The 25,771-nt window shown below is 46.7% G+C and overlaps 1 protein-coding gene across 2 annotated transcripts in view; it reads right to left on the reverse strand.

The window, feature by feature from the left end:
* Positions 1 to 25,771, reverse strand: part of MRP (Multidrug-Resistance like Protein 1) — a 62,464-nt gene that overhangs the window by 9,802 nt on the left and 26,891 nt on the right. Inside the window, exons 11-25 of one of the 2 annotated variants that reach the window (XR_013308437.1) lie at positions 24,918 to 25,064; positions 24,564 to 24,645; positions 20,885 to 21,081; positions 20,539 to 20,715; positions 19,175 to 19,342; positions 18,502 to 18,743; positions 17,239 to 17,533; positions 14,170 to 14,386; positions 13,017 to 13,171; positions 8,386 to 8,541; positions 7,158 to 7,357; positions 6,376 to 6,503; positions 3,976 to 4,077; positions 3,681 to 3,827; positions 779 to 937 (exon numbers count right to left, since the gene is read on the reverse strand). Coding sequence is in view for 1 of the 2 variants with exons in the window: in XM_077636921.1 (XP_077493047.1) it covers positions 779 to 937; positions 3,681 to 3,827; positions 3,976 to 4,077; positions 6,376 to 6,499; positions 7,155 to 7,357; positions 8,386 to 8,541; positions 13,017 to 13,171; positions 14,170 to 14,386; positions 17,239 to 17,533; positions 18,502 to 18,743; positions 19,175 to 19,342; positions 20,539 to 20,715; positions 20,885 to 21,081; positions 24,564 to 24,645; positions 24,918 to 25,064 (2,571 nt within the window). In the remaining variant the exon portion in view is untranslated. Of the gene's footprint in view, positions 1 to 778; positions 938 to 3,680; positions 3,828 to 3,975; positions 4,078 to 6,375; positions 6,504 to 7,154; positions 7,358 to 8,385; positions 8,542 to 13,016; positions 13,172 to 14,169; positions 14,387 to 17,238; positions 17,534 to 18,501; positions 18,744 to 19,174; positions 19,343 to 20,538; positions 20,716 to 20,884; positions 21,082 to 24,563; positions 24,646 to 24,917; positions 25,065 to 25,771 lie in introns of both variants that reach the window. The other variant, XM_077636921.1, reaches the window with a different exon arrangement.

Consider the following 25,771-nt stretch of genomic DNA (forward strand, 5'->3'; position numbering starts at 1 on the left):
CAACACCGCTGCAGTTCCGAGTGGGGAGTGCCACCACGATTGGATCAGCGACCCTTCCAACAACTATCGACGCTCCCTTGAGCGCCGAGTGCGCGATTGAAAGTAAAAAGAAAGAGTAGAAAGCGAATGCGTTATCGGGCCGCCGCTGCCGCTTATCAGCAGACGCAATCTGCGGCCACGTGTGGGCAGTGGGCTGGTGCTGGTTTGCTGCTTATCAACTGCCACCATCGGCCGCCACACTCGGTGTGGGGATGCTGGTTCTGCACGTTGACATAGCAGCTCCTCAAGGACAGCACCAAGAGCGATGCGACGCAGCCGCGCAGCAAAAATGCAACCACGCTGTAGCATGCCTCACATATCTCGTTTGTCTCGCTTTTATTTAAGGTGTGATGCTTTGGTTTCGATTTCAAGTCGACCCCCCCCCCCCCTTCAGATTTTCAAATTTTGAAAAATGGGTTGACTTACAATCGCGTAAATTTTGTGTAACAGGCCGGCAACTTGAGCTTGGCAAAGAGTGTTTACACAACTGATAAAATTGCACCACTCTTTCAAAATTTTCTCAAGTTTTTTGCAGTTTTCCCTTTTTTTCACACATATGCTGCTACATTAATTCCATGTTTAAACAGTGATAATGTATTCCAAAGCTTCACACTACCCCGCAAAAAAATGAGAGCAGAGCAGCCAAAACAGTGTCCTAGTTCTGCATGCATTAGTGATGAACCTGCGTAAAAGCACAAGAAATTACTGCCCATCCCCGAACACAAGATGTGAAACTTGCCTGCGGGATGATGGTCAGCTTGGAGCGGAGGTCATGCAGGCCGATCTTGGTGACGTCAACACCATCGATCAGGATGGTGCCCTGGGCGGGTTCCACAATGCGGAAGAGCGACAGCATCAACGAGCTCTTGCCTGCACCCGTCCGACCCACAATGCCAACCTGCAGGAAATGGTGAAAACAATAATCTGCAGCAATCTATATGCCTAAAATAAAGCCAAAAGGGCATTAGTGTGATGTGAAGTGATTAGCGTGAATGTGAAAGGACAATGGGTCACCCTCTCCCTTGATACCTCATGGTTGTCATTTGAATGAACGTGACCAATGTGACCAGTAGTTCACATTGTGACCAATGCATTACATGATCAATATGTCATGTGAGTGATTTAATGGCATATATAATGGACCATGCAATGATGAATTATGTCATGTGATCAATTACAATACTGTGACCTTTCCACCTCATGACATCATTTCATGCAAATGACAACCATGAGACCATGAATGGTGAAGAGGCTATACTGTTAATGTCATAAAGGGAAGTGCAAGAATAAGGGAAGCCGCATGCAATAACAACTATATACCGTATTTATGCGCATAATTTGCGCGCTTTTTATTCAGAAATTAGGGCTCGAAGAAGGGGGTGCGCAAATTACGCAGGGATTTCGCGAGCGCGACTTAAACTCCACAAAGGTCATAACGCGCAATATAGGCATAGTGTATGTTGCTGCGTATACGTCAGCACCTGGACCCGCACCCTACGCTGGCCGGCCCCCGAAAAGTTCACTCTAAATAGAATGCCACGCATCCCCCCCCTTGCGGGATGGCATGAAAGTGCATGCATGAAGCTGAATAAGACGCTAAAACAGCGTCATCTCTTGCAGCCCAGCCAATTGTTCGGTAGTTCCGGATTCCGTATGTTTGCTTTCGCAACTTCGTCTGGGATAGCAAGCGCGAATCAATAAATCAATTATCACACCACACAATTCTTTAAAAGTACCGCGCGAGCATCGACCAAACTGCTTGTCGGCGCCTTATCACGGCACGGAGCTGCGAAGCCAGCGAGAATAGCCACGTGCGCACAAGTTTTCCGACACAACGATTGTTGTCAATGGGCAAACTTGTGCGCACGCGATGATTCTCGCTGGCTTCGCCGCTCCGCGCCGTGATAAGGCGCTGACAAGCAGTTTGAAACTTGCCGTATGGTTGTGATATCCCATCACAAGACACGACCGAACAACCGAACACAAGCCGTCAGAGCCACCAAGAAAAGCGTAGCCGGCAGTCGAGTCACATGCATCAGCCAAACAAGCAGCGGTGTTGGCTCTTCTATCAGCTGCCGATCCTCCCCGGACGCGCTGCTGGCCGTTCCGAGTGGCGATGCCGCTGGGGCCGCCACGATTGTGACAGCGGCCTTTGACACCACCATGAACGCCCAGTGCACAAAAGATTCAAAAAGCATTCCGAACAAACACGCGGAATAGCCGAATGCTACTAGGTAGAGCCATAGGGTAGAGCCCGCGTGCATGATGGTGGTCTAGCACAGCGCAGTGCGTAAAATATGCGAGTAAAAAATGTTTTTTTTGTAAACCCGGGTGATAAGTTAAGGGTGCGCAAATTACGCGAGGGCGCAAATTATGCACGTAAATAATACGGTACACGTAAAATCAGAGGCTCACAACGCACACAAAAAAACATAAATCTGCACTGCTGCAGTGGAATTGCATATGCCAGCCAAGTATTGTGAGAAAGCACTGTCTTCTCCATGTAAGGAATGGCTGCATGAATAGCCGTCAACAGTAACAGTAGCCGTAACTGTAGTAATGCAGACCATCAGTGCGATCTCATCTACCTTGTGCTCTTGCAATTGTTGCACTTGCTTTGAAACCTGCTGACAAAGATGAGTGCGTCAAGATTGTGTTTCGGTTGTTGGGGAGGTTGCGACGAGTGCTTTATGTTGTGAGAAACGTGTTAACATGGGCTCGAACATCTCGTTGAGCAGTGTGTTGGCAGGCAGCGCTCCGAGAGTGGCCGTCCCGTTTGAACCGGCCGCATATTTGCAGCTTTGGACTCCCGCATATGTGCGGCATTCAGAGCTCGACACTCTTCCTCAGTTCATTCATGGCCTTTCCAAAACATGACTGAAGTGCTATGTCGCCGCTGGCAGCTCTATCATAACTGCTGTGGCTGCTACTGCACAAGTGCAAAAGGAAAAATTGTGTAGTGTTTCAAAGCGTTTGGTGTTAAGCACGCAGCACCGGCTATGCACACCACTTTTTAGGGACGAGCGCTACTACACATTTGCTGCAAACCTTGGCCTAACAGCTGGCCCTGTAAAACTCAGTAGAGTGATCCATAAAAGAGAACCTGCATTAATTATTGCCTTTGGAAATCCAATGTGTTCGGCCTATACACTAGTGTGAATGTGAACATTCATGCACTAAAACGCGCATACTGAGTGACCTCTTGCCAACGTGTGATGCTAACACCAACATTTGTGAACAAGCTAAGTGAACTGCGTCATGTGGAGGAGACAGTCACGAAACGCAAGGACAGGCTGCTTACAAAGCTGCAACTAGCACAGGCCACAGCCACACGCGAGCAATGGGACGCGAGAAAGAGAGAGAGGTAGGAAAAAAAGGCACCAAGATTGGCCTGAGGGATGAAATAACAGGAACACAGTCAAACAGAGCATGGTATAACTTGGGGCAACAATGCAGAAAGGCACAGAAAAACGTTCGATTTGCACCAGTCCTATCTTCCAGTACTCAGGACCTTTCTGCGTTTTTGTCCCCTGTTGTACCATGCTCTATTAGACTACATAAACAAACTCAAACTAAACTACTGCTAAGGAATGAGAACACACTATGACAGGCCCACTAGCTGGCAAAAATCTAAAAAGCACCTTCTCGCCAGGGTGGACGGAGACCGTGATGTCCTTGATGATGAGCTCCAGGCCCTCACGGTAGCGTGTCGCATAGTCCCGGAACTGCACCTCACCACCCTGGGGCCACTCTACAGGCGGCTTGGCCTCCGGTATTTCCCAGGCAGCCTACGCAAAGTGTCACCACGGGAGAAATTTTACAATCCGATATGCATTGAAAAAGTTGTTGCTAGTTACCCAACAGATACACTGAGGTCCCAGAAGTAATCCCCACGAGGCAAAGCAATCGCACAAAAGGAAACCATCGTGCACTTACTTCGGTGGGTGACCGGGTGTACTCCATGATCCTTTCGACCGCCACAATGTTGGTCTCAAACTCGCAGCTCATGCGCACCATCCAGTTCATGGTGGCCGTGATCTGGGAAAGAGAAAGGCCGTCCATGATTCAGCACATTAGGTTGTGTGCGCATCCAAACCAATCCAATGCATCATCGAACACCCAGCATCTAGGGCAAAAAGAACAAACAGATCTCTACGTAACTTGGAGAGTACAGTTTCACCTGGATACAATGAAACCGAGAAAATTCTGCAATTTTTCGTCACATGCAGTTTTCGTGTGAAGAATTTAAAGTACACTCAGAGTGGGAACCGTGAAAGAACCTTGCAAATGTTCACAGCAAACCCAGGTTGCTTGAAGCCATAAACAAATAACTGGATTGCAGCTACAGCCGCTGCCATCTCTGGCGCAACTTGCGCAATGCTGCTACATGGAGGGTGGGGAGTGGGGACAGCTGGCAGAGTCTGAGACACCTGCCTCTTCCCGCATGTTCGCTCTATCCCTGTCCAGCCGCTATTGCCCTAGTAAACGGGCTCTTCGCCTAGCATCCCCGGCACTGCCTGTTATCCGCACTCCAGCTGTTGGCGGCAGAATCAAGCAAGAAACTGAGCAGTGACAAAGGGTGCGCACGGCTCGTCCCACGTATTCTTTGTTGTGTCCTCTTGTTTTGCACTGCTTCTGAGCATGAAATGTTGTAGTGCCCACTTGCAGTGGCATTACAAGAGCGAGAGCTGTGGAGGCTGCTACGTGTGCCACCTAGAGACGCCGAGGGCACTGGAACACAATGCGTTGAGTCAACTGCTCACTTGTTGCAATCACGGACATTCCGGTCATGGCAGTTGGTATTTCATTGTCATTGAAAATTTCATGTAGTTCAGCCCAATTGCAAGTAATGCAGTGCTAACCAATATATTGTCTGCACAGCAAGCCTGTGATTCAGGTCTACTGCTGCACCACCTTTGCTAAATAGAGCTCACAAATATACCGTAAAAACTGGACTATAGGCCGGACCGGAATATAGGTCGACCCCCCTAACTAGCCAATTCTAAAAATGAAAAAAAAAACCTTTTCAGTGGAAAAAGTACCGAAAGACACCCTTACTTTGAAACAAATGCGACTCAACAGGTTGCACAGTGGTGACAGTATTTATTTTCATTTAAATGCAGCTCGTATGTACACCCCGGCCCAATTTTGTAACAGTATCGCGTGCCCATCAACCCGCGTGTTTGTTTTCTGGCACACAGAAGTACGGCGCCGTTGAGCAAAGCCTTTCCTCCTCATGAATCCCCGCACCCAGGATAGCGAGCCCTTGAATTGCACCCTCGTGAGTCTAGAGGCACGCGCGATCTCTACCGCATTCACAGCGAATGCATTCGGCAGTCACAGGCAGCGATCTTGCATGCAGCGAAACCTTTCCCCTTCCAATTCTGGATGATACGCTGCGGTCCGCCCCACGAAATGATGTTTTCTTCTGGTTGCTGCAAGTTGAAATACGCAGCTTCTGCCCTCCGCCAGTACTGAATGCGCTTTTCAGATACCTCCAAATTCGCGCTGTGCCGCCAGGTTGCTGCGAGCTTCTGTGTACTCATTCTGCGTTTTTCTTGAAGGCAACGGTGAACTGCCGTCGGCTCCTGTTCATTTTGAAACAAAATATGAAAAAGCAGCCTTTAACCTAAATAGCTTTGCAACAACGGAAACGCAAAATGGCGGTGTGAGAACGTCGCTAACGTTGCCAAGCCACGCTGCTGCTGATGGGGATGGTGATGGAGGCTGTTGACTTCAGCTGCGCATTGTTGCAAGACTGCCGTAGTTTTTCCGCCAATGACCGGTATATAAGGATGGGGGTGGACTTTTCGCCATGGTTTTTGAAAAAAGTTCGACCTATATACCGGTTTTTACGGTACATGCGCTTCAGTAGAGGCAGCCTATACAGGGGAACCGAGAAACTTCGTAATATTGAGAAATTTGCTACATGGAGGTTTGTTACGTCCAGGCTAAGCTTTTCTACCAGGAGGCTGTCTGTGCTTAAAAATAACGGCAGCCCAAATGAGTAGGCATGCACTGATGTGCTTTGCAGTGGGCAGCTTCGCTGTCATCACGTATAAAATCTAGCTGCATCATGAAAGAAACATCAGTGGGTGCTAGAGTTTTGCAGGACGATGGTGATTCAAACATGTCCCTCAAAATGCAGAGCACACGTAGATCTGGTTCATGGGAGTTCAGATTAAGAAAGCTTGTTTTACTTTGTGGCTGCCCATTCCACACTAGCACAACTCCAACATCCCAACCAACGACAAATTGGTTCACTTTGGTTTCCTTGACACTTGAAGCGCCATTTCCAATCATTGATTTCATGTTTGATGAACAAATGAAACTCACGGAGAGCGCGTAGGAGAGAGACAGGCCGACGAGGCCACCGTCCAGGTGGTCGCTGCCAAAGACGGCAAAGAGCGCCGCAGACAACACGATCAGGTTGCCGCAGAACTCCAGCCGCACGGCAAGCCACCCTTGAAAGAGAGAAAGGAAAAATAGAAAAATACGAAGTGAAGCAAAGGCCTTCCTCTCATGATCGCTTGATGCAACAATGCGCAGGTTTTACACCGTAAGATTTTGAAAAGAATGAAACAGTGCAGGCGGCCGCAACAGTGTGTGAAACAGGAACACCATACGAAAAAGAAAATTTTAATGTCTCATGGTGTGCAAAGTGCACACTACATATTTTTCTTTTTCTTTTCACTGGTGCGTTGAGAATTGAGGCACAGGAACACTTGACTCCCAGAAACATACCATATACGATATGCCTGAAACACAAAAACTGAAAAATTGAGCCGCACTACGTAGCCCTACCAGATGAGCAACAGCCCTTTCTCAAGCATGAAGTACATTGCTGCTCTGAGAGACATCATTAGGGAAGAGAAAAAGTTCGATGCCAGAATATGTCGATCTAAGCCAAGCAAAAGAAAACAGGCGTCGCACTAACGCAATCAGTTCCTCTTACTTCTATGTCCTTTCTTTTAATGAAAAAAGAAAATCGCTAAGATGCCGGTCATGCCATCATGTTCATATCCGTGCCGAAAATTCTGTCCTTTGAGATCCTCAAGCAAAGAGCTCGACAAAGAAACGAGAAAAAAGAAGACACCGGGAAGAAGACAGCGTGGCACCTGTTGGAGATGGTGGACGGGTAGTAGCACATCTGGTTGTGGTCGACGCGCTGGTTCGACTCCTGCACAAAGCGCTCCTGGGCGCCATAGGCGCGGATCGTGCTCACACCCGACAGCGTCTCCGAGAAGTGGGTGTAGATGGGCGACCGTGTCACCGACTCAAGACGCTTCAGCTGTCGCGAGGTGGCCACGTAGAATGCCTGCCACCGCAAATGAGGAGAGAGAACGGGTTCCGATTACCACGACATACACACAGTTGTGGCGGCAACTAATGCACAGGCTACAGACCGTAGTACTACATAGTTATAATAAGGCAAAAAATTACAGCTAGTAACAACCTGAGCCAGACATCACTAGTCGAATCAGCAGGGCCCAGCTTTATTTCTCGGTGATACGAACCCGAATGATATGAATTTCGAGATGATATGAATTAGTGAAATTCCCTGGCCAGAGTGCATTGTGTACAATGTGCAGAACTTCGGATGTTCTGAACTCTCTCCCTCGCCTCTACGGATGATACGGATGATACGAACGCGCGAGCACTAAGCACAGCCCGCACATCGTCAAAGTTGCATTCGCTAATCACACGGTACACACTGCGAGTAGCGAGCTGTGGCCGCACAGCAGTGACTAAATCCTGTCAGCTGTAAACAAATCTGTGTGAATGCATTTTACATGCTTCTGCATACTAATTTTGCTCGTTTGGATAATGCAAAATTTCAGACGACACGAATTTTTTTACGACCCAATGAGATTCGTATCACCAAGATTCTACTGTACATCAAGTGACCATTACGTGGTCACTCGCTCATTACAATGGTTAGTTCCCATCTCTGCATGTTCAGTTCACATTCCACGGTTGTGGTTCATACTACTCTGGAACCTTCCTATCCTTGGTGCTGTTTTATTTATTGGAGAGTAGTAGGCTTTGCAACATGCAGCTTCTAAGTATACCAAGCATAAATAGTGAAATGAGGTATTAATGGCTTTGATGCATTTTGTGCTGCTTTAACTACTTTCTTTACGGGCCTGTTGTAAGCCTAGTTGTTACGCTCTTGTATTTACTGTAAGTTTATCAATTGTTCCTCTTCACCAAATGTCCCCCCCCCCCCCCCCCCCCCCCCCTCTTCTCATGTAATACTCCTCAGTGGGTCTTTAAGGATGTTGCAAATAAATAAAACGTGCCAACTTTCCAACAGAGTAAAAATAAAAACTGCTTTCCCCTCACCTGGATGAGGTAGTAGAGGACAAACACGGGCACCGCAACTGCCAGGAAGATGGGCGTCGTCAAGGTAATGATTAGCAGCGTGGAAATGACTTGCAGGAAGCACATCAGCCACGACCGCACCGTCATCGGGATGGTCAGGTCCATCGTGTCCACGTCCTGCACCGTAGTAGCAACAAGCAGAAGCCCCACTTTGTCGTCACCCTCCCGCCCTTTCTATTACGATGTTCATTAATGTGCCTAGCAGTTTGTAACCGGAGTTGGCGAGGTTAACCCAACAAAGAAAGGACGGCCAGGAAGATCTAAAGGGGCAGACAAATGCACGACACATGCTACACTGACTGTCAACATCCGACGATATTTCTCGAATAAAGCGGAGGCACTTCTTGAATGGCCAAAATCCTTTCCTAAATTTTCTTGCGCTGTGTTTAAGGGGGGATACTGGTCTTTGGGACCAAAAAATGACCCAAAAATCCATTTTTTAAAAATGACATTTTTCGAGCCCATAGCTATTATTCTTCAACTCTACCAGTTTTTTCCTCCAGGAAATCGGTATTTCGACCATAATATTAAATTTACATCACCGTGTGGGCTCAATTTGTGCAGGAGCAGGCGATTTAACACCATGAAAATTTTGGACACCTGGCTGTCCTAGTACATCAATACATATCTCAATGTCTAGGACAGATAGGCATGTCATATTGCTTGCTAAGGGAAGCTGAAGGCACAATGTATGCAATAGTCGAAGCACAATTGTTCAATCGCGCTTCAAGAATTTGTAATTTTGCAAAGTTTATCGATGCACGATATTCGCACTTTGAATGCTGCTATTCTAAGTGCTGTAAAATTACTGATGAGGGCAAAATGAAAAAACTGCTTTGATTATTGCACTCTTTACTCACAATACTATGTAGCCATCGGTTAAAAATTACTTTTTATTGAGCCATTTTTTTTGTAACGAGGTACTAATAAATGACGAATTAAAATTAATTATCTTAGGAAGTAATGAATTAATTAAGAAAGAAATTTCAGAATTGAAATCAGTATAAATAACTGAGCAAGGTGATACAGTTTCATTACGATTGGACTAAATATAAGGAAAATATGTCTAAGACCAGTGTCCCCCCTTAAACCGTAACTTCGAACATACTGAACATCAATGGAGCAACCATTTAAGGGGGGACACGGGTCTTTGGGACCAAAAAATGACCAAAAAGTCGAATTTTTGAAAATGGCATTTTCGGAATCTACAACTATTAATCTCCAGTTTCACAAATTTTTGTCTCCCAGAAATCAATATTTTTGCCGTATTACGAAATGTAAATCACCGCGTCACCTGATTTTGTGCATGAGCAGATGATAAAAACGGTGCATTTTCTACTCCGTGGAACGCTCGTCTCAGCGCGCCGATCGCAGCCATCTTGGTCTCGTTTGAAAGAAGACTCTCTACGCTTCAATTTCCCGCCGCTTGTGCTTGCATGAACTGAATGGCCGCGGAGAAAAAGAAGCACAAACAACAAAGAAAGCGCGAGGTCCGATTCGCTGATATGAGCACGTGACTGAAACGAGCCCTCCCATTGGCGGATTCTCGCATGCTTCGTCTGCTAGGCTTGCTGCTGGTCGCTGGCAGACGCGTCCCCGGCGCCATTTTGTTGAAAGAAGCGAGACCGACGCACAACGATGTCGCCGATTAAATTCCACTCGCGGCACAAGTTCGGTCAGAGGAAAAGAAATAAGCGAGTCAACAACCTTCCTTCACGTCCTGCATCATCGGAAAGCACCAATAATGCGCAAGAGCCAGCGGCCGGTGAAGCGGCGTCAGCGGACGTCGAAGTAAGCCTAACGAGCTCGGCGACAGCTACGCACAGCGGCCGCATACGCTGCGACACCAGGATGCTACAGCGTTCGGAATTGCTCGAAATCGAAGCGAAAGCTAAAGAAAAGCTACAAGCTCTCGATTCGACTTCAGCAACGCAGAGGAAACAGGATTTCATCGGCAACTGCGACGATCGCCCGCTTCGAGACGCCAACGGCAGTGTACACGATACTGCGTTCACTGTTGTGAATCTGGAATCTTTCACCGAACTGCTGAGTGCCGTCAAGTGCAAGGTGTGTGGCGGAAACGTGGACGTTTCTAAAGGTGATCGTGAATACGGTTTAGCCGTGAGGCTCGCTCTCTTGTGCGTGAACTGCGGCGAGATTTCATCTGCGTGGAGTTCGCCGCGCGCTCAAGGGAGCCAAAAAATAAGTCCATTTACTGTTAATATTGTTGCTGCACGGGCAATGCAAAGTACGGGAAATCGGCAAACCGCACTGAACGATGTCTTTGCAGTAATGAATATCTCCCATAGAGGGCTTCACAGTAAAACCTGGCAAGGTTACATGAAAAACAAGCTGACGCCCGCGACAACACGCGCAGCCGAAAAAGTGATGATGGACAGCGCCCGTTCCGTTCGCGAGCTCTACACAGAGTTGCACTTGGACAACCCTGGAAATATCGCTGTCTCGTTCGACGGTTCGTGGATGACCCGGGGTCGTTCATCGCACATCGGTGTGGCCGCAGTGATTGAGCTGTTCACTGGACTTGTACTAGACTATGTTGTGTTCAGCAACTTCTGTGCGGGGTGCAAGCGCGGGCCTACGGAAAGTGACCCATCGTATGAGGCATGGAAGAGCAGTCACAGGTGTCAGAAAAACACGGAAAAAAAATCTGGCGAGATGGAAGTGCAGGCTGCACTTGTCATGTTTCAAAGGTCATTAGAGAAACATGACCTTCGATACACGACAGTTTTGTGTGATGGAGATAGCCGCACATTTCTGGCACTGCAGGAGGCTGATGTGTATGGTTTTATAAAAGTGCAGAAAGAGGACTGCACAAACCATGTGCAAAAGCGCATGGGCACGGCCCTGCGCAATGTGATTACTAAGCACAAAGGCGAGGGAACAGAGAGCCTCAGTGGCAAAGGCAAGCTCACGGGCGACCTTGTGAACAAGTTGACTGCATACTACAGCTGGGCTCTGAAGTCTCACACCGGAGATGTCGAAGCAATGCAGCAGGCAGTGATGGCCACGTATCACCACGTTACATCAAATGATAATGTGTCAAATCACAGCCTGTGCCCAACAGGCCCAAGCTCATGGTGCCGCCAAAATGCTGCCGCAGCAAAGGGAGAGCCCACTCCGAAGCACAGATATAGGTTGCCATTGCATGTGTGCAAGGCACTATTGCCAATATATCAGCGCTTGGCAGACCGAAAGCTGCTGGAGCGTTGCCAGCGAGGAAAAACTCAAAACAACAACGAGAGTTTGCACTCGCTAATATGGTCACTGGCACCAAAGGAGCGCCATGCATCATTATTTGCAGTTCAAGCCGCTGTTGCAGAGGCTGTTGTCCGTTTCAATGCAGGCAGTCTTCAAGCGTCTTCCCAAATACTCAGCGAGCTGGACATTAACCTTGGCCTAAGTAACAGGAAGAGGATGGCTGAGAAGGATAGGCGACGAACAACCGTGTCTATGCGCAAACGGGCCTCTTCTGCAAGTGTGCAACGGGCACTGCAAAAGCGGCACTCTACCCACAAGCAGCAGTCAGACTACATGCCTGGTGCTTATTAGCCCCCAGGAAATATAAATATGCAGATATCATTATGAATATTCAATGAATTGTGGCCCATTTGGGTTTTTCTCATTTTTCTCAATTTGCAAATTTTTGCCACCCGGCTGTTTTGGGACAATGATATCTCTGCATCTAGAGCAGATAGAGATGTAATTTTTTTTGCTAAAGGAAGCTTAAGGTGCAGGGGTTGCAATGTTCAAGACAGAATTCCCCTATCAGGCTTCAAAAATTAATGATTTTGCAAACTTTTGAATGCTTGACAAGCACATTTTGAACGTTGATGTTCAAAGTTTCATTAAATTACACACATGGATAAAATGAAAAAACTGCCTTGAACATTGCATTCTCTATTCATTAGGCTATGTAGCCATGTTTAAAAATTTAATTTTTGCCGAGCCATTTTCATTGTAGTGAGGTTCTAATCAATGACTAATTAATGTGATGTAACTTGGGTAATAACTAGCTTAGAAAAAAAAGAAAGGCATATTTGAAACCAGCACAAAAAACTGGACAATGCAGTTAAATTTCATTATTATTGGCATAGAAATAATGAAAATAGCTTTAAGACCAGTGTCCCCCCTTAACCGTGTCTGAGTGGCTGACATTTAACGATGGAAAGTGGATGCATATTCAGAAAGATCCCTGTTTGTTTTTTTTACAGAGGTAGCAAGCAGTGCCCTCTACTACAACAGGCTTAGTCTGTGTGAAATTATGATTTTACAAATTCCTTGCAGACTTCAGAATTCTCGGCAAGGTTCAGCTTACGTGTTGATAGTGTTGGCATGCCAAACCATACCGATAAGCAATGATAAGTTATGCTGCCATACCGAGCCATACCGATAACCCACAATACACCTGCCAAGATCAATCGTTTCATCCGCTATTTCCTTCATTTCATTCCTTCAGTTAGCTGCATGTGCAGCCATGCACACTGCATTTGTCCACTGAACAGAAAATACTTCTACAAGTCCTTGTGTAAAGTGAAGCCTCTTCATCAAGCAAGGAGCAAGCAGGGTCAAACCTTGGAGAAACGGTTGACAATGCGGCCCAGAGGTGTGGTGTCGAAGAAGGACATGGGCGAGCGCAGGATGTTGTGCAGCAGGCCATTGTGCAGCAGCATGGCACCCTTCAGGCTACCCAGGGAGAGCGCCAGCGAGCCGAGCAGGATTGTCACACCTGCACACGCACGTGCATCAATTAGCACGGGCATGAGGCCGGGAGCTCTTGAAACACTCTTCACAAACACATCAGGTATGGGGCTAGACAGTGCATTGTAATCATGTGAAAACTGCATTCAAAAGACAACAAAAACAAGGATAAAAAAACTGTGCATCATCGGCAGCTGTCAATGATTGCTAAAAACTGGGAAGCAATGACGAAAACCCATTCACGCTACAACTTTGTAGCAACACCAATCAAATGTTACTGCACAGCCATGCGGCATACTGCAGTAGGTCCTAAATAATTTGATTAATTGAAAGAGACCAACCAAAAAATGTGTTTAAATTATGTGGAGTTCAAATTAGCTGGAACCTTTTTTAACTGCCCTTGATGCTCATGGACAAATACGTTAGTTAAAATAGACCAGCTGTTCAAACAAGGAGAGTTCAAATAAAAAATAGTTCACTGCATAGTTTTCTCCTTCCCTTTCAAAAGTAAAGCCCACATTATAAAACAAGAACTCTTAGGTGATCCTCGATAGAGTGTTTGAATACATTAGCAGCCAAACGTTCATTATATCGAAGGTCGACGCACTACAGTTAGTTATATCCAAGGTGGTATACCAAAGTTCATTACATCCAAGGTCCAGACATGAAAGTTCATTATATCCAAGGTGGCATGCTTAGGTTTGTTATACCCGAGGTAAAACATGACAGTTCATTCTGTTCGAGGTTAACACATCAAAGTTAATTATATCCGAGGTGGCACAATAAGGTTTGTTATATCAGAGGTTAACACACGAAATGCCGTTATATCTGAGGTGGCATGCTAAGTTCACACAAGCAGTATACAAGTTCGTTTGTAGCTCGGTGGAGAGGTTGCCACCTGCCACAGGCTACTGACAGACTACTGACCGCCATTTCCATTCGCACAGACCCTTCAAATGTTACTGCATTAATAAATTTGCACCACAGCTGTAGTCTGGCTGATCGCCAACCCATACGCTCTCTTACCTTGCCCAACGCCAAGTGCGCCATAGACTCCGAGTCTCAGGTCCCGCTTGGCGATGTCCTGCGATCCGTCGGGCAGGGCTGGGTCATTGCTCCATGCGGTGAGCCAGAGGTTGGAGCCGATAGAGAAGGCTTGCGAGGCCAAGTTCATCACCACAATGGGCACCATCCAGGCCGCCCCGATGGCCCCGAAGTAGGCAAAGTACACCCGCCACTTCACCTGTGCAAAGGAGTCGGAAAAGAGGGCGTTAAGCTCTACCTTCATTAAACTCCCGAAAGAGACCGCCAAAACTCTTGAAAACCCCCTCAGATAAAAAGGAGTCAGAAAGAAAAGCACACTTCCCTTCACATGCATTAGTGACAAGAAGTGAGCAGAACACAGACAGCTCTGAAATCAGGCCATGTAATACATCCATCACTTGACCTGCACTTTATAAGCAACAAAGCAAAAAGTTCAGAAGCAAAGGCCTGATGACACAAACACTGCTTCTTCCTCAAAAACTCCCCAAGATGCACCATCATAACTCTTAAGGGGGGACACTGGTCTTTGGGACCACAAAACGACCCAAAAATCAATTTTTTAAAAATGACATTTTTCGACCCTGTAGCTATTATTCTTCAACTCTACCAGTTTTCTCCTCCAGGAAATCGGTATTTTGACCATAATATTAAATTTAGATCACTGTGTGGGCTCAATTTGTTCGTGAGCAGGCGATTTAACACCGTGAAAATTTTGGACACCTGGCTGTCTTAGTACGTCAATATCTCAACGTCTAGGACAGATAGACATGTCATACTGTTTGCTCAGGGAAGCTGAAGGCACTATGTATGCAATAATCGAAGCACACTTGTCCAATCACGCTTCAAGAATTTGTAATTTTGCAAAGTTTATATTGACACGATATTCACACTGAATTCTAAGTGCTGTAAAATTACTAATGAGGGTAAAGTGGGAAAACTGCTCTGATTATCGCACTCTTTACTCACCATACTATGTAGCCATAGGTTAAGAATTATTTTTTATTGAGCCATTCTTTTTGTACCGAGGTACTAATAAATGACTAATTAAAGGTAATTATCGTGGGAACTAATGAATTAATTAAAAAAGCAATTTCATATTTAAAATCAGTATAAAAAACTGAGCAACGGCATACAATTTCATTAGGATTGGACTAAAAATAAGGAAAATAGGTCTAAGACCAGTGTCCCCCCTTAAATCCAACAAACACCAACATAGGTAAACTGTACTATTCCCATTCAATCATTGAAAAGTCACCATTACAGCTCTTGAAAACTCAGAAAAAAAAACAAAAGCGGGCAGTCAAAGAAAAGCGCATTCCTTCAGAAGCATTAGTGATGGTAAGCAAACCAGCACAGGCAGCTCGAAGAGGCAATGCACACACACCACTACCCCTACGAATTACTAAGGCACGAAGCAGAAAGTTCAGCATGGCAAGATGGCATGAATGCTGTAGATTCTTTCTCAAAAACTCCCAGCATACCCCCTCATAGTCCCCCAAATCTCAAGAGTACCAAGAAGGGTGTTGTTAATATTGCTATAGATGCTAAGTGAACTGACACACAGCGCAGCACTTAATGCAAGCACACCTCAAGACCTTAGTCCTAGCACGTGATGGTGATGGAGTGAAAGAAACCGCGCTATTTATGTATCATGTCAGCCACATTTCTGGAAAGAAAGGCTTCTGCGAGGCCATCCATACAAACCCCTTCTCTACATCCAAGATTATGCTTGTTTTCACTAGTGCCCGGAAAAAGTTCACCTCCCTATCAATACACGTTACAGTAGAACCCCGATAAAGTAAACTCAGTTATAGTAAAGTGAAGCTGTAGTCCGATTTCATCTTCCGGGCATTTTTTGCACATTTTTTTCAATTACAGTAAAGATTTTTTTCGTAGAAACGGCTATAGTAAAGAGCCATGGCGATGTACTTCCCACGGAATGAAGACATCGCAGCACGCGCGACATCGAGGATCGCGAAGCAGATACTGAATGCGCCCTTTGAGGTGGCTTCGCTGCCCGGCTAGAGAGCCGCGAGGAGAAGCCAAGTTCTTGAAGACCTTGAGGCCATGAGGCAAAGCGCGCGGCTCACACCCAAATGTGAAGCTGGCTATGAACGCAGAAAGAAGGCAGCGCGGATTGCTAATAAAGGAAGGCCAGTAAAAATAGAGCGAGCAGTACAAAAGGGAACAAGAATAGGGCTTGCAGCATTCGTAGCATGGCAGCGGCAAGAAGTGGAGGCACGGTGGAACTGCGTAGGTGGTTTTGCTGCGCTTTACTTTGTCGCGCGCGTTTCTTATCTACTGCCTCTTAAATGATGCTGAAGACACAGCAGAAGAAGCTCTGATCATAGAAAGCTTAGGTTTTTACACGGAATCAAACTCGCTTTATTTCTGTAGCCATGTTGTATTTGTCGTTTATGGTTTATAGGGGTTTAACGTCTCAAAGCGACTCTGGTTATGAGGGACGCCGTAGTGAAGGTCTCCGGAAATTTCGACCACCTGGGGTTCTTTAATGTGCACTGATATCGCACAATACATGGGCCCCTAGAATTTCGCCTCTATCGAAATTCGACTAACATCACTGGGATCGAACCCGTGTCTTTCGTGTCAGCAGCTGAGCGCCGTAACCACTGAGCCACTGCGGTGGGTTCGTTGTATTTGTGTGAATGCGGCACTTCCACGAGAAGTACATGGTGTCGAAAACGTGATGACATGTGGTAACAGATAATATTATATAAAGGGATGACAAGAGAAGGATGTAAGGTATTTCTGAGCGCTTGCATTATAACCCAACACTTCGCGCTTAGTAAGCAGCCAGAGAACGCAGAGCTATGCCATCACCAACAACTGATATAGTAAAGACCCTGATATAGTAAAGATTTTTGCTGGTCCGAGCTACTTTACTATACAGGGGTTCTACTGCATTTCCTCAACACATGGCCGCAGTGATGAGAGGAAAGGTTAAATACCTACTCTGCTCTGATAAAAAAAAAAAAAAAAACACGCTGACATCTCAGTGGACCTGCACGTGCAATTAAGAGAACTGCTCACCCGTCCGGTCTCGGCCGCCTCAGCCTGCACCAACTTCGTGCCCGCCTCTTGGGCCCCTGCTGCCTTGTCACCAGCTGCGTTTCGCAGCGTCGACTGTGAGCGCGACAATGAGCGGCCCGACATCGACTCAGAACCGGCACTTGAACGGCGGTTTCCAGTTTCGGGCCCTCCGGCCTGGGTCGGCACACTGGAGCCCTGGCTCTGCGTTTCGGACAGCTGCCGTGACAAGCTGCGCAGAAACTCCTTGCGCTCGGACAGCGAGAGCTCTGACGTCGACTTGTGCTGTGACAGCTGCCTGCAAATCGAAACAGAGCGAAAGCCCCGTGTGAGTGAGGAGCCGAGGAGTGGGCCGGTGCTACTGTTCAAATGTTTGGGCGAGACTTCATTCCTGGGGACATTATTATCATCGGTTTTTGTCTTTTTTTACAATGTTCAAAACCATATTTTGATGTCTTTTGAATGCCTGTTTTAGGGGTGTGCAATTACTTGCCTTTGAACCGGATAATAATAGGTAGGACAATTTGGTTTACTTTTCAAATAGCTAGTACTACTCAAATTCCAAATAGTAACACAAACTATGACCATAAAAGTTGAACATGAGCTCAACCCTTGAAGACTGTGATGAAGGCAGTGAATCTATCATGAAGGCTATGATGCTTTGCCAAGGCTAAGCTAGACTGAACTGCACACTTCACAACTGAGCTTCTTTTTTTAAGCGGCCCATGTGCAACTACAGCCATCAATCTTCTTTTCATAGCTCTCTGCGCTGTCCTCAGTGCAACATACAAATGCCGTCAAAAGTGAGTAAAATGTGGCAATGGCAAAGAAATCTATTTTCCATGCATTCAAGGCGTGTTGCTTGAAATTTAATAGTGCACTAAGTAACTGCACATTATGAATTAGGCTGATTATATTTATTGCACACTGCATGAAAAGTCAAGTGCTGAAATCAGAATTTTTTTCTGTTAATATTTCGTTTTACGAACTTTATGAGCACGTGTGCTCGTATACCTGAGGGACATAAACAACTACTGCTGTTAATCGCACAATGAATGCACCTTTTTCCCCAAAAAAGTTTCTCTAAATTTGGGGGTCCGTTCATCAATCGAGGAAAAATTCCGAAAACATGTGCTTTTTTGAAAGCCAAAATAGGAGGTTCATATATTGAGCAAGTGCATCCAATATGCGAATGAATACAGAAAATAAATTTCCAAGCAAAAGAACAAGCTGAGAGGGAGAAAGAGAGTGAGGCTACTGCAGCACCTGCTGATCTCGGGCGAGGCAATGTGCAGCAGTAGTTCCTCGACTATGTTGGGGTCCTCCTGGAGCAGCGCATCATCCTGGCTCTCCTCGCGTAGGAAGTGAAGCAGAAGCTCGGCCAGGGCCCCCTTGCGCTGTAGCAGCTCCTGGTAGGTGCCCTGCTCCTCGATGCGCCCGTCCCGCAGCACAATTATCTGGTCCATTTGCGGCAGGTACGAGATGCCGTGCGTCACCAGCAGCCGCGTCTGCGGTAATGATCATCATTACCACGTTACAGCGTCACGTCTTGCATTTAAATTCGTCACATTAATGAGTTAGGCGACTGAACCCAAGCTTATTCTCATGTGACATTCCTTGTTCTATATCTCCTTTATACACAGAGCTGACACAAACTCGAACCCACATTATATGAATGCCCCCTTCTACATTTTTCCGCACATGCTTACATGCCCTGTATATGAAGCGTATGTACGTTAATAAACCTACCTGCATACTTCGTGACTTCCTATTTTGCCATGCTTTGTGGAACCTCTTAATTTTCATGGGAAGTAGATGTCTGATCAGTCATAGAACCACCTTCTCATTAGCTTTCTTGACAACTGGTTCACTACCTCAACAAGCCCATAGTTTGAAGTTCAAAGTTCAAAAGAGAGAAGACAGAGTGGAAGTTTCGCACCTTGTCCTTGAGCACGCCCTTGGGGCCGATGACATGGTCGAAGATGTGCTTGCCAACGTGCGAATCGACAGCGCTGAGCGGGTCGTCCAGCAGGTAGATGTCAGTGTCACTGTACACGGCACGGGCCAAGCTCACGCGCTGCTTCTGGCCGCCACTGAGGTTGATGCCCTGCAGGGGCGAGCAAGTACCACCGCCGTCACCACCCCATTCACCAGCAACAGCAACGACAATGTCCCAATGCCACATGATGCAGCACCCAGTTCTTGGCATGGACATTTACGTTTGTGGGAATTCCTCAATGAAAGGGACCATGGGGACAAGTTCATGTTGGCCTTGATTGCTGGATCAGCAATTTATTATGACAAACGGGCTACCTTCACTCAAAGCGGAGTCCACATAAACTAGAAAAAGGGTGAAATTTGAAAGAAAAGTACTACTTGCCATCTAAGGCTGTCTCTGCAAATAAGCTTCAGTGATTTGAAAGATTTTTTGTTGTGCAGAAAAATTACAAGCATGAAGTACAGATACAGGAAAGAAACATCAAGTTAGATCAATGCACATTCATGAGCTAAGGATCTCCAAGCCAAAAATAAACCTGTGCTGCAGAGCTGGGTGTAGCAGAAAACATATTTGGGGTAATCTTGATGAAGGTTAATTTAATGTTCTACATAAGAAAGACTGCAGCAGCCAGGAACAGAACCTATTAAACCATGCCTGGCAAGAGAATGTGATTCTAGCCGACAAGTCCAATACAGTTCCTAATGCACTCAGAAGAATCAAGCGTGAAACTTTACAGTCCTTCTGATACCAATTGAAAAAAGAAATTCTGCGAAGCGTCCCGAGACTGCTTGCAGACACTAACATTCTCTCTGATTTTGGTAAAACTACAGGCAAAAAAATGACACCTTCTTTGACATAATGAACACTCCAGAACATCATGTTCCAGAAGTATCTTAAGGGACAAAATACAAAAAAGAACGCTGCAGACAAACAGCCACTGGTCGCCAACTGCTGGAGTTAACAGTAAGTGTCTTTATTTTGAACATTCTTTTTTCCTTTTTTTTTCGTCTCATACCTAGAGTTGAATGTTAGAATAATAATGATGAACCAACAACAACTACACCTAGGGCTAGTTGCTGGTTTGCAATTGCATCGACTATCAGCTTCAACAGGTAACAGTCACCACCTGTTTTTCTTCATGTCTCTTTCATGCCTTGTGTGTTAGGCTCGTTTCTGGAACGTTCACAACGAATCACTAAGTAGCCCACACCCAGGTTTTTGACCAACCTTGACATGGCTCAAACTGCCAGCCTTCATATAGATTAAACCACGAACTAGCCATTGCGAGGTTTGAAATTCCCAACCTTCTCTCCGATTTCGGTTTGGTCCCCGCCAGGAAGGACGTTCAGGTCGGTCTGCAGGGCGCATTGCTCGAGGGTGCGGTTGTAACGGTCCCGCTCCATCTTCCGCTGGAAGAGGATGTTGTCACGCACTGTGGCGTTCTGTATCCACGCCTGCTGGGCCACGTATGCCACCGAGCCCTGGGCAAAACACGAGAAGAGGAGAACGTTTATTCGCACCGAGCGTCATTTTTCGTCGCTCGGGCTGACCACCTATGTGTCCTTGACCCAGGTGCTTTCCGTCCACCAAATGGACGCCAATAGGAGAAAGTTCATAATGGGAGGAGAACGATCCACTGCCAGAACGCACCTGGACATTGACAGCACCATCGATGCGTTCCATGTCGCCGAGCAGCGCAGAAAGGAGAGACGACTTCCCGGCGCCAACCTGGCCAACAATGGCCACGAGGGCACCCTTGGGCACCTGTATGTCCACCTCGCGGAGGACGGGCTCCTCGTCCTTGGTCCACGCAAAGGAGCCATTGCGAATGCGGATGGGGGTGTTCACTGCCAAGGGACAAAAGGAAGGCAGCCCCGTTGCGTTCATGCACAGTGACAGCCACAAATGCAACTACAGTAGCCGACGGGTAATTCAGACTCCAATAATTCGGACTTGTGAGATATTTCAGACCTCGACGAGGCACCGTCAGTCACCCCATAGAAACGTATACATATTCGCGATGGTTATTTCGGACTTTAAAAGTCCGAAAGTTCAATTTTTCGGACTAATTTCAGTCGCCTGCGGGCCAAAATCGGCCATCTTATCAGCTTGTCACCGGCGCAAAAGGCGCCATCTTGGATTGAGGTGGATTTACGCTGCAGTTGGATTGGCTTGACATAATTTCGGTACCTCATTTTTGCCAGTAGAGGTCCCTGCGATCTCTGACACTTTGAGGTGGCAGCCGAATTGTCATCGCCATCAACTTGCTTTTGTTGCCGAGGTTGTCGCGGGCAGTTATCGCTTGTCCCATACGTTGAAAACTGGTTGTTGGGGGAAGGAAATTGTGCAGGAGCTATCTCACACCTCGGCGGGAAGGGATAAATGAGGGACTGAGAAGGAAAGAAGAAAGAGGTGCCGTAATGGAGGGCTCCGGAATAATTTCGACCACCTGAGGATCTTTAGCGTGCACTGACATCGCACAGCACACGGGCGCCTTTGCGTTTCACCTCCATCGAAAAGCAGCCACCACGGCCGGGTTCCAACCCGGGTACTCCGGATCAGTAGCCGAGCGCCCTAACCATCGAGCCACCGTGGCGGGTCTCATACGTTCGCCATTCGCCATTTCATCACTTGGGTTTCTCTGACTGCATCGACCGAGTGGCGCTTAGTCTTCACGAAGTTACATCCATTCGCCGTTTTGTGATTGCGTCCGGCAGTTCTGCCGCTTTGACCGAAAAGTGCCTTATCTTTGCGTGTGTTTGACAAGCGGTGTGGTGCACACTCGGGTTGTGGACAACATGGCCCCGCCGGGTCCGTCAAAGAAGCGTGGGAAGTATTCCAACTAAACGCGGAGACCTTGCTGTCTAGCATGTACAGTGAAAGCACAACTTTGGTGCAAATACAGGCGCAAATCGTCGTCAGCAAGAGAAATTTTCCGCAAGGTAAAATCAGTGACATTTTTAAGCCGATTTCATCTTAATAAAGTGATTTTTTTGTACTTCACGAATTTTTCGGACTGTTTGATTATTCGGACCATTTTTCGGGTCCCTTCGAGTTCGAAAAATCTGTCGGCGACTGTATATCAGAGCAAGCAGAATCATCAAAAACAAACCACACAAAATTAATAGGTCTCGTTTGAGATTCCCGTTAAACTATGCATTTACTCGCTCAAAAACTACAACTCCTGACGCTGGTCTGTGGGCATTGTAGAGACACTTAGCAGGACTGCGGTGCTTTACTCTGTGACAACTTTCCTTGGCAATGGAGCCAATGCTAGAGGGCCGAACCACACCTTCTCTTCTTAAGTAGTAAATATGATCCTCAGTTGCAGTTATTATTTTATCTTAAAACGTAGTATAGTGACAACACTTGTCATTTGAAGTGTATTTCTAATACAAATGTGCATTTTCAACATTAAGAGGGTCACAGAAAAAAAATTGGTGGTGGTGTAGCTTTGGTTAAACCTGGAGTAGCGCGATAGCTACAGCTGGCCGAGTGGAACTCAGTCACATGACCAACCATGTGATCAGCCACGGCGCCGCGCCGCCAGCAGCTGCTTCGCACCATGTGACCAACCATGTTACAGTGTGGCGGCGCAGCCACAAGGAGCCACAGGGTGGCGGCGGCGCCGCCACGCTGAAAGCTCGAAATGCTACCGTAATGTAGCTATCGCTACGAAAAAGTTCCCTCTATTGCAACAAGTTGTTTAGGCACATCTGGTTTCAAGTAGCTGCCGTAGACGGCATCAGCTGCTCCAGTGACAGAGCAGAAAACTGCATGGTGGGCAGGGTGCGAGGTGGCCGTCCTGCGGCCAAACTATCGCCGGGGTGACAGAGTTACAGAGGCTCCGCACCTGTACCTTTCCTTTCATTGCTAACAGACGCTGTCCCCGATCTATCATCAAATATAGTTTGTGCGTTCTTATCCCTGCCTTAACGACTAAGAAACAGCATCTCAAGGTGACTCAGTTCCCGTTTCAGCCACGACATTTCAAACAGCTGACAGAATTGAAGCAACAAATAAGAAAGCTTTGTCTAGAAGTTCAGTGAGTGAGACAGCATGTGAGAGCAGGTAGTTGCTCATACCATGTACAAACATACCGTATTTACTCGAATGTAACGCGACTGCGAATGTAACGCGTGGGGTGACTTTACACGCTGCCTAGCCAGAAAAAATAAAATCACGAATGTAGCATGAGGCTTATGGACGCAAAACAAAGTACCTTTAATATACATCGTAGCCAAAATGTTTATTCATCTTCCTCGCTTTTGGAGGCAGAGTTCTCAGGAATGGAGTCTTACTTTTCGCTATCAAAGTCTCCCGGTAACTTCTGCTGTATCGGTGTTGTTCGCTGCAGAGAGAATCCACTCGTCATGAACGTTTCGAACCACCCATGAGATGCTCTGAACTTCCCATCTCCCGAGCAACATCTCAACTTTCCAACGGATCAGCTCGACACTGACTCCCATGAGACGGTTGCGCTGCTCGATAATAAAGTCCGCCACTTTTTTCTCCAGCTCGACATGATGGCCGTGGCGAGGCCCACGAAATGCTTTGCAGTCGGGCACACATTTAAAAAGCCCCTCGCGCTGCAGCCGCCATCCGTGGATGGTTGACTCATTGAGGTCAAGTCTTCGAGCTGCCACAGAATTCCCCACCTCTTCAGTTAACAGGATCGCTTTTCTCTTAAAACGAGCATCGTACTGATCACGACGCGTTGCCATTGTGCGCACTGAATCAATACACTGCGGGCAATGCCACAAGAACATGACACGACGCATTGAGCTTGAGATCGCAACGAACACAACAAAATGACAGAACAACGCTTTGACCTTGGATGGATGAGGATTTGGCTTCCGTGGAACACACGTTGCCAGCACAAGATCGCAATACTGCGGAAAATGAAACCAGGCTGATTGCTTTGAAATGGCTGCACTGCGGCACTACTTTAGGCCAATCAAAGTGCGGTATTCGATTATAACGCGAGGTAGATTTTAAGGGGAAAAAACCGCGTTACATTCGAGTAAATATGGTAAGCTGCCACAAATGTGCATATGCAATGCTCCATGCTACCAATGCATTCTTCCGGCATACATTTGAGAAGAAAGCAATACTAAGCCCAGAGACCCCTCCAGCAGCGCAACATACAGGCAACTATCTACAGATAGCTTCGAATGTTGACAAATCAATACATTAGGAGTCGGATTCAAAATTGTCCCATTGATAAAGATAGTTGATATAAAAAAGGTAGAGCTGTCCTTAGTCCCATCATCTGTCCGTAGGGTCTTTTGCTGCCTCAAGATGCAACAACACCAACACTTGAGCTTACCGTCGTCCTTCTCATGGGTGACATACTCGTCCAGCTCCTCGTGGCCCAGGTACTTGTTCATCCGTTTCACCGACACGCTGGCCTGCATGTGAGATCGTCAAATTTGTCACGACAATTGCTCGAGAAAATGCAAACCTACCCCTGAACAATATAGCGAACATTTAACAAAGTTGGACTAATTGTTAAGGGGAGTTATGAACAAATAGTGAACTGTCAGTGTGAGATGGTCATGGGTGAGAAGTTGATCATGTGACCTGTTAATATGTCTAATACAGTGTCATGTGTTAGAGCCTACACTGGTAATGTTTAGTCAGATGAGTCTAATCTACTAAGTGGCCCGCTCGTGCCACTCACCTGGACCAGCATGGAGATGAGCATGGGCAGCATGGAAAGCGGGAAGCGGAGGATGTGGAACAGCGTCAGCGAGACAAACGCCCGCTGAGGGTCGAGCACGTTCTGGTCGCTGATCAGCACATAGGTCATGAACGACATTAGCGACACCTAGAGAGAAAAATGGAGAAGAAAATAAGAGAACAAGCTGGTAAGAAAAACTAGCAATAGAAACATACTATTACAAGAAGCAGCAATATGCAACTTTGTGTGACAAGGAACTGACTGCTATTGGCTGTGCTTCTAGCTGGACTTGTACAGTCGATGACCGATTTTTCGGACTCTCTAGGGACTGCGAAAACGACCAAAAAATCAGGCAGTTCGGAAAATCAAATTTCACCGAAAAAATCACGAACTTATTACCAATATGCCGGAGGAAGCGGCAAGTTGTAATGCACACATTCTAAGGCTCCTCATGACTACTGTAAAAACCGGACTATAGATCGAACTTTTTTTCAAGAAACCTTGGTGAAAAGTCGACGCCCGTCTTATATACCGGTCATTGGCGGAAAAACTACGGAAGTCTTGTAACAATGGGTGGCTGAAGTAAACAGCCTCCATCACCATCGCCATCAACAGCAGTGCCGCCATTTTGCATTTTTGTAGGTGCAAAGCGGAAGCCGACTGCAATTCACCGTTGCCTTCAAGAGAAACGCGATTGAGTAAGCCGAAGCTCATGGGAACCTGGCGGCACAGCACGAATGTGGAGTATCCGAAAAGAGCATTCAGTACTGGCGGAGGCAGAAGCTGCGTATTACAACTTGCAGCAACCAGAAGAAAACATCATTTCCTGGGCGGACCGCAGCATATCCAGAATT

This window comes from Amblyomma americanum, chromosome 9, assembly GCF_052857255.1.
Source record: "Amblyomma americanum isolate KBUSLIRL-KWMA chromosome 9, ASM5285725v1, whole genome shotgun sequence".
Classification (NCBI taxonomy): domain Eukaryota; kingdom Metazoa; phylum Arthropoda; class Arachnida; order Ixodida; family Ixodidae; genus Amblyomma; species Amblyomma americanum.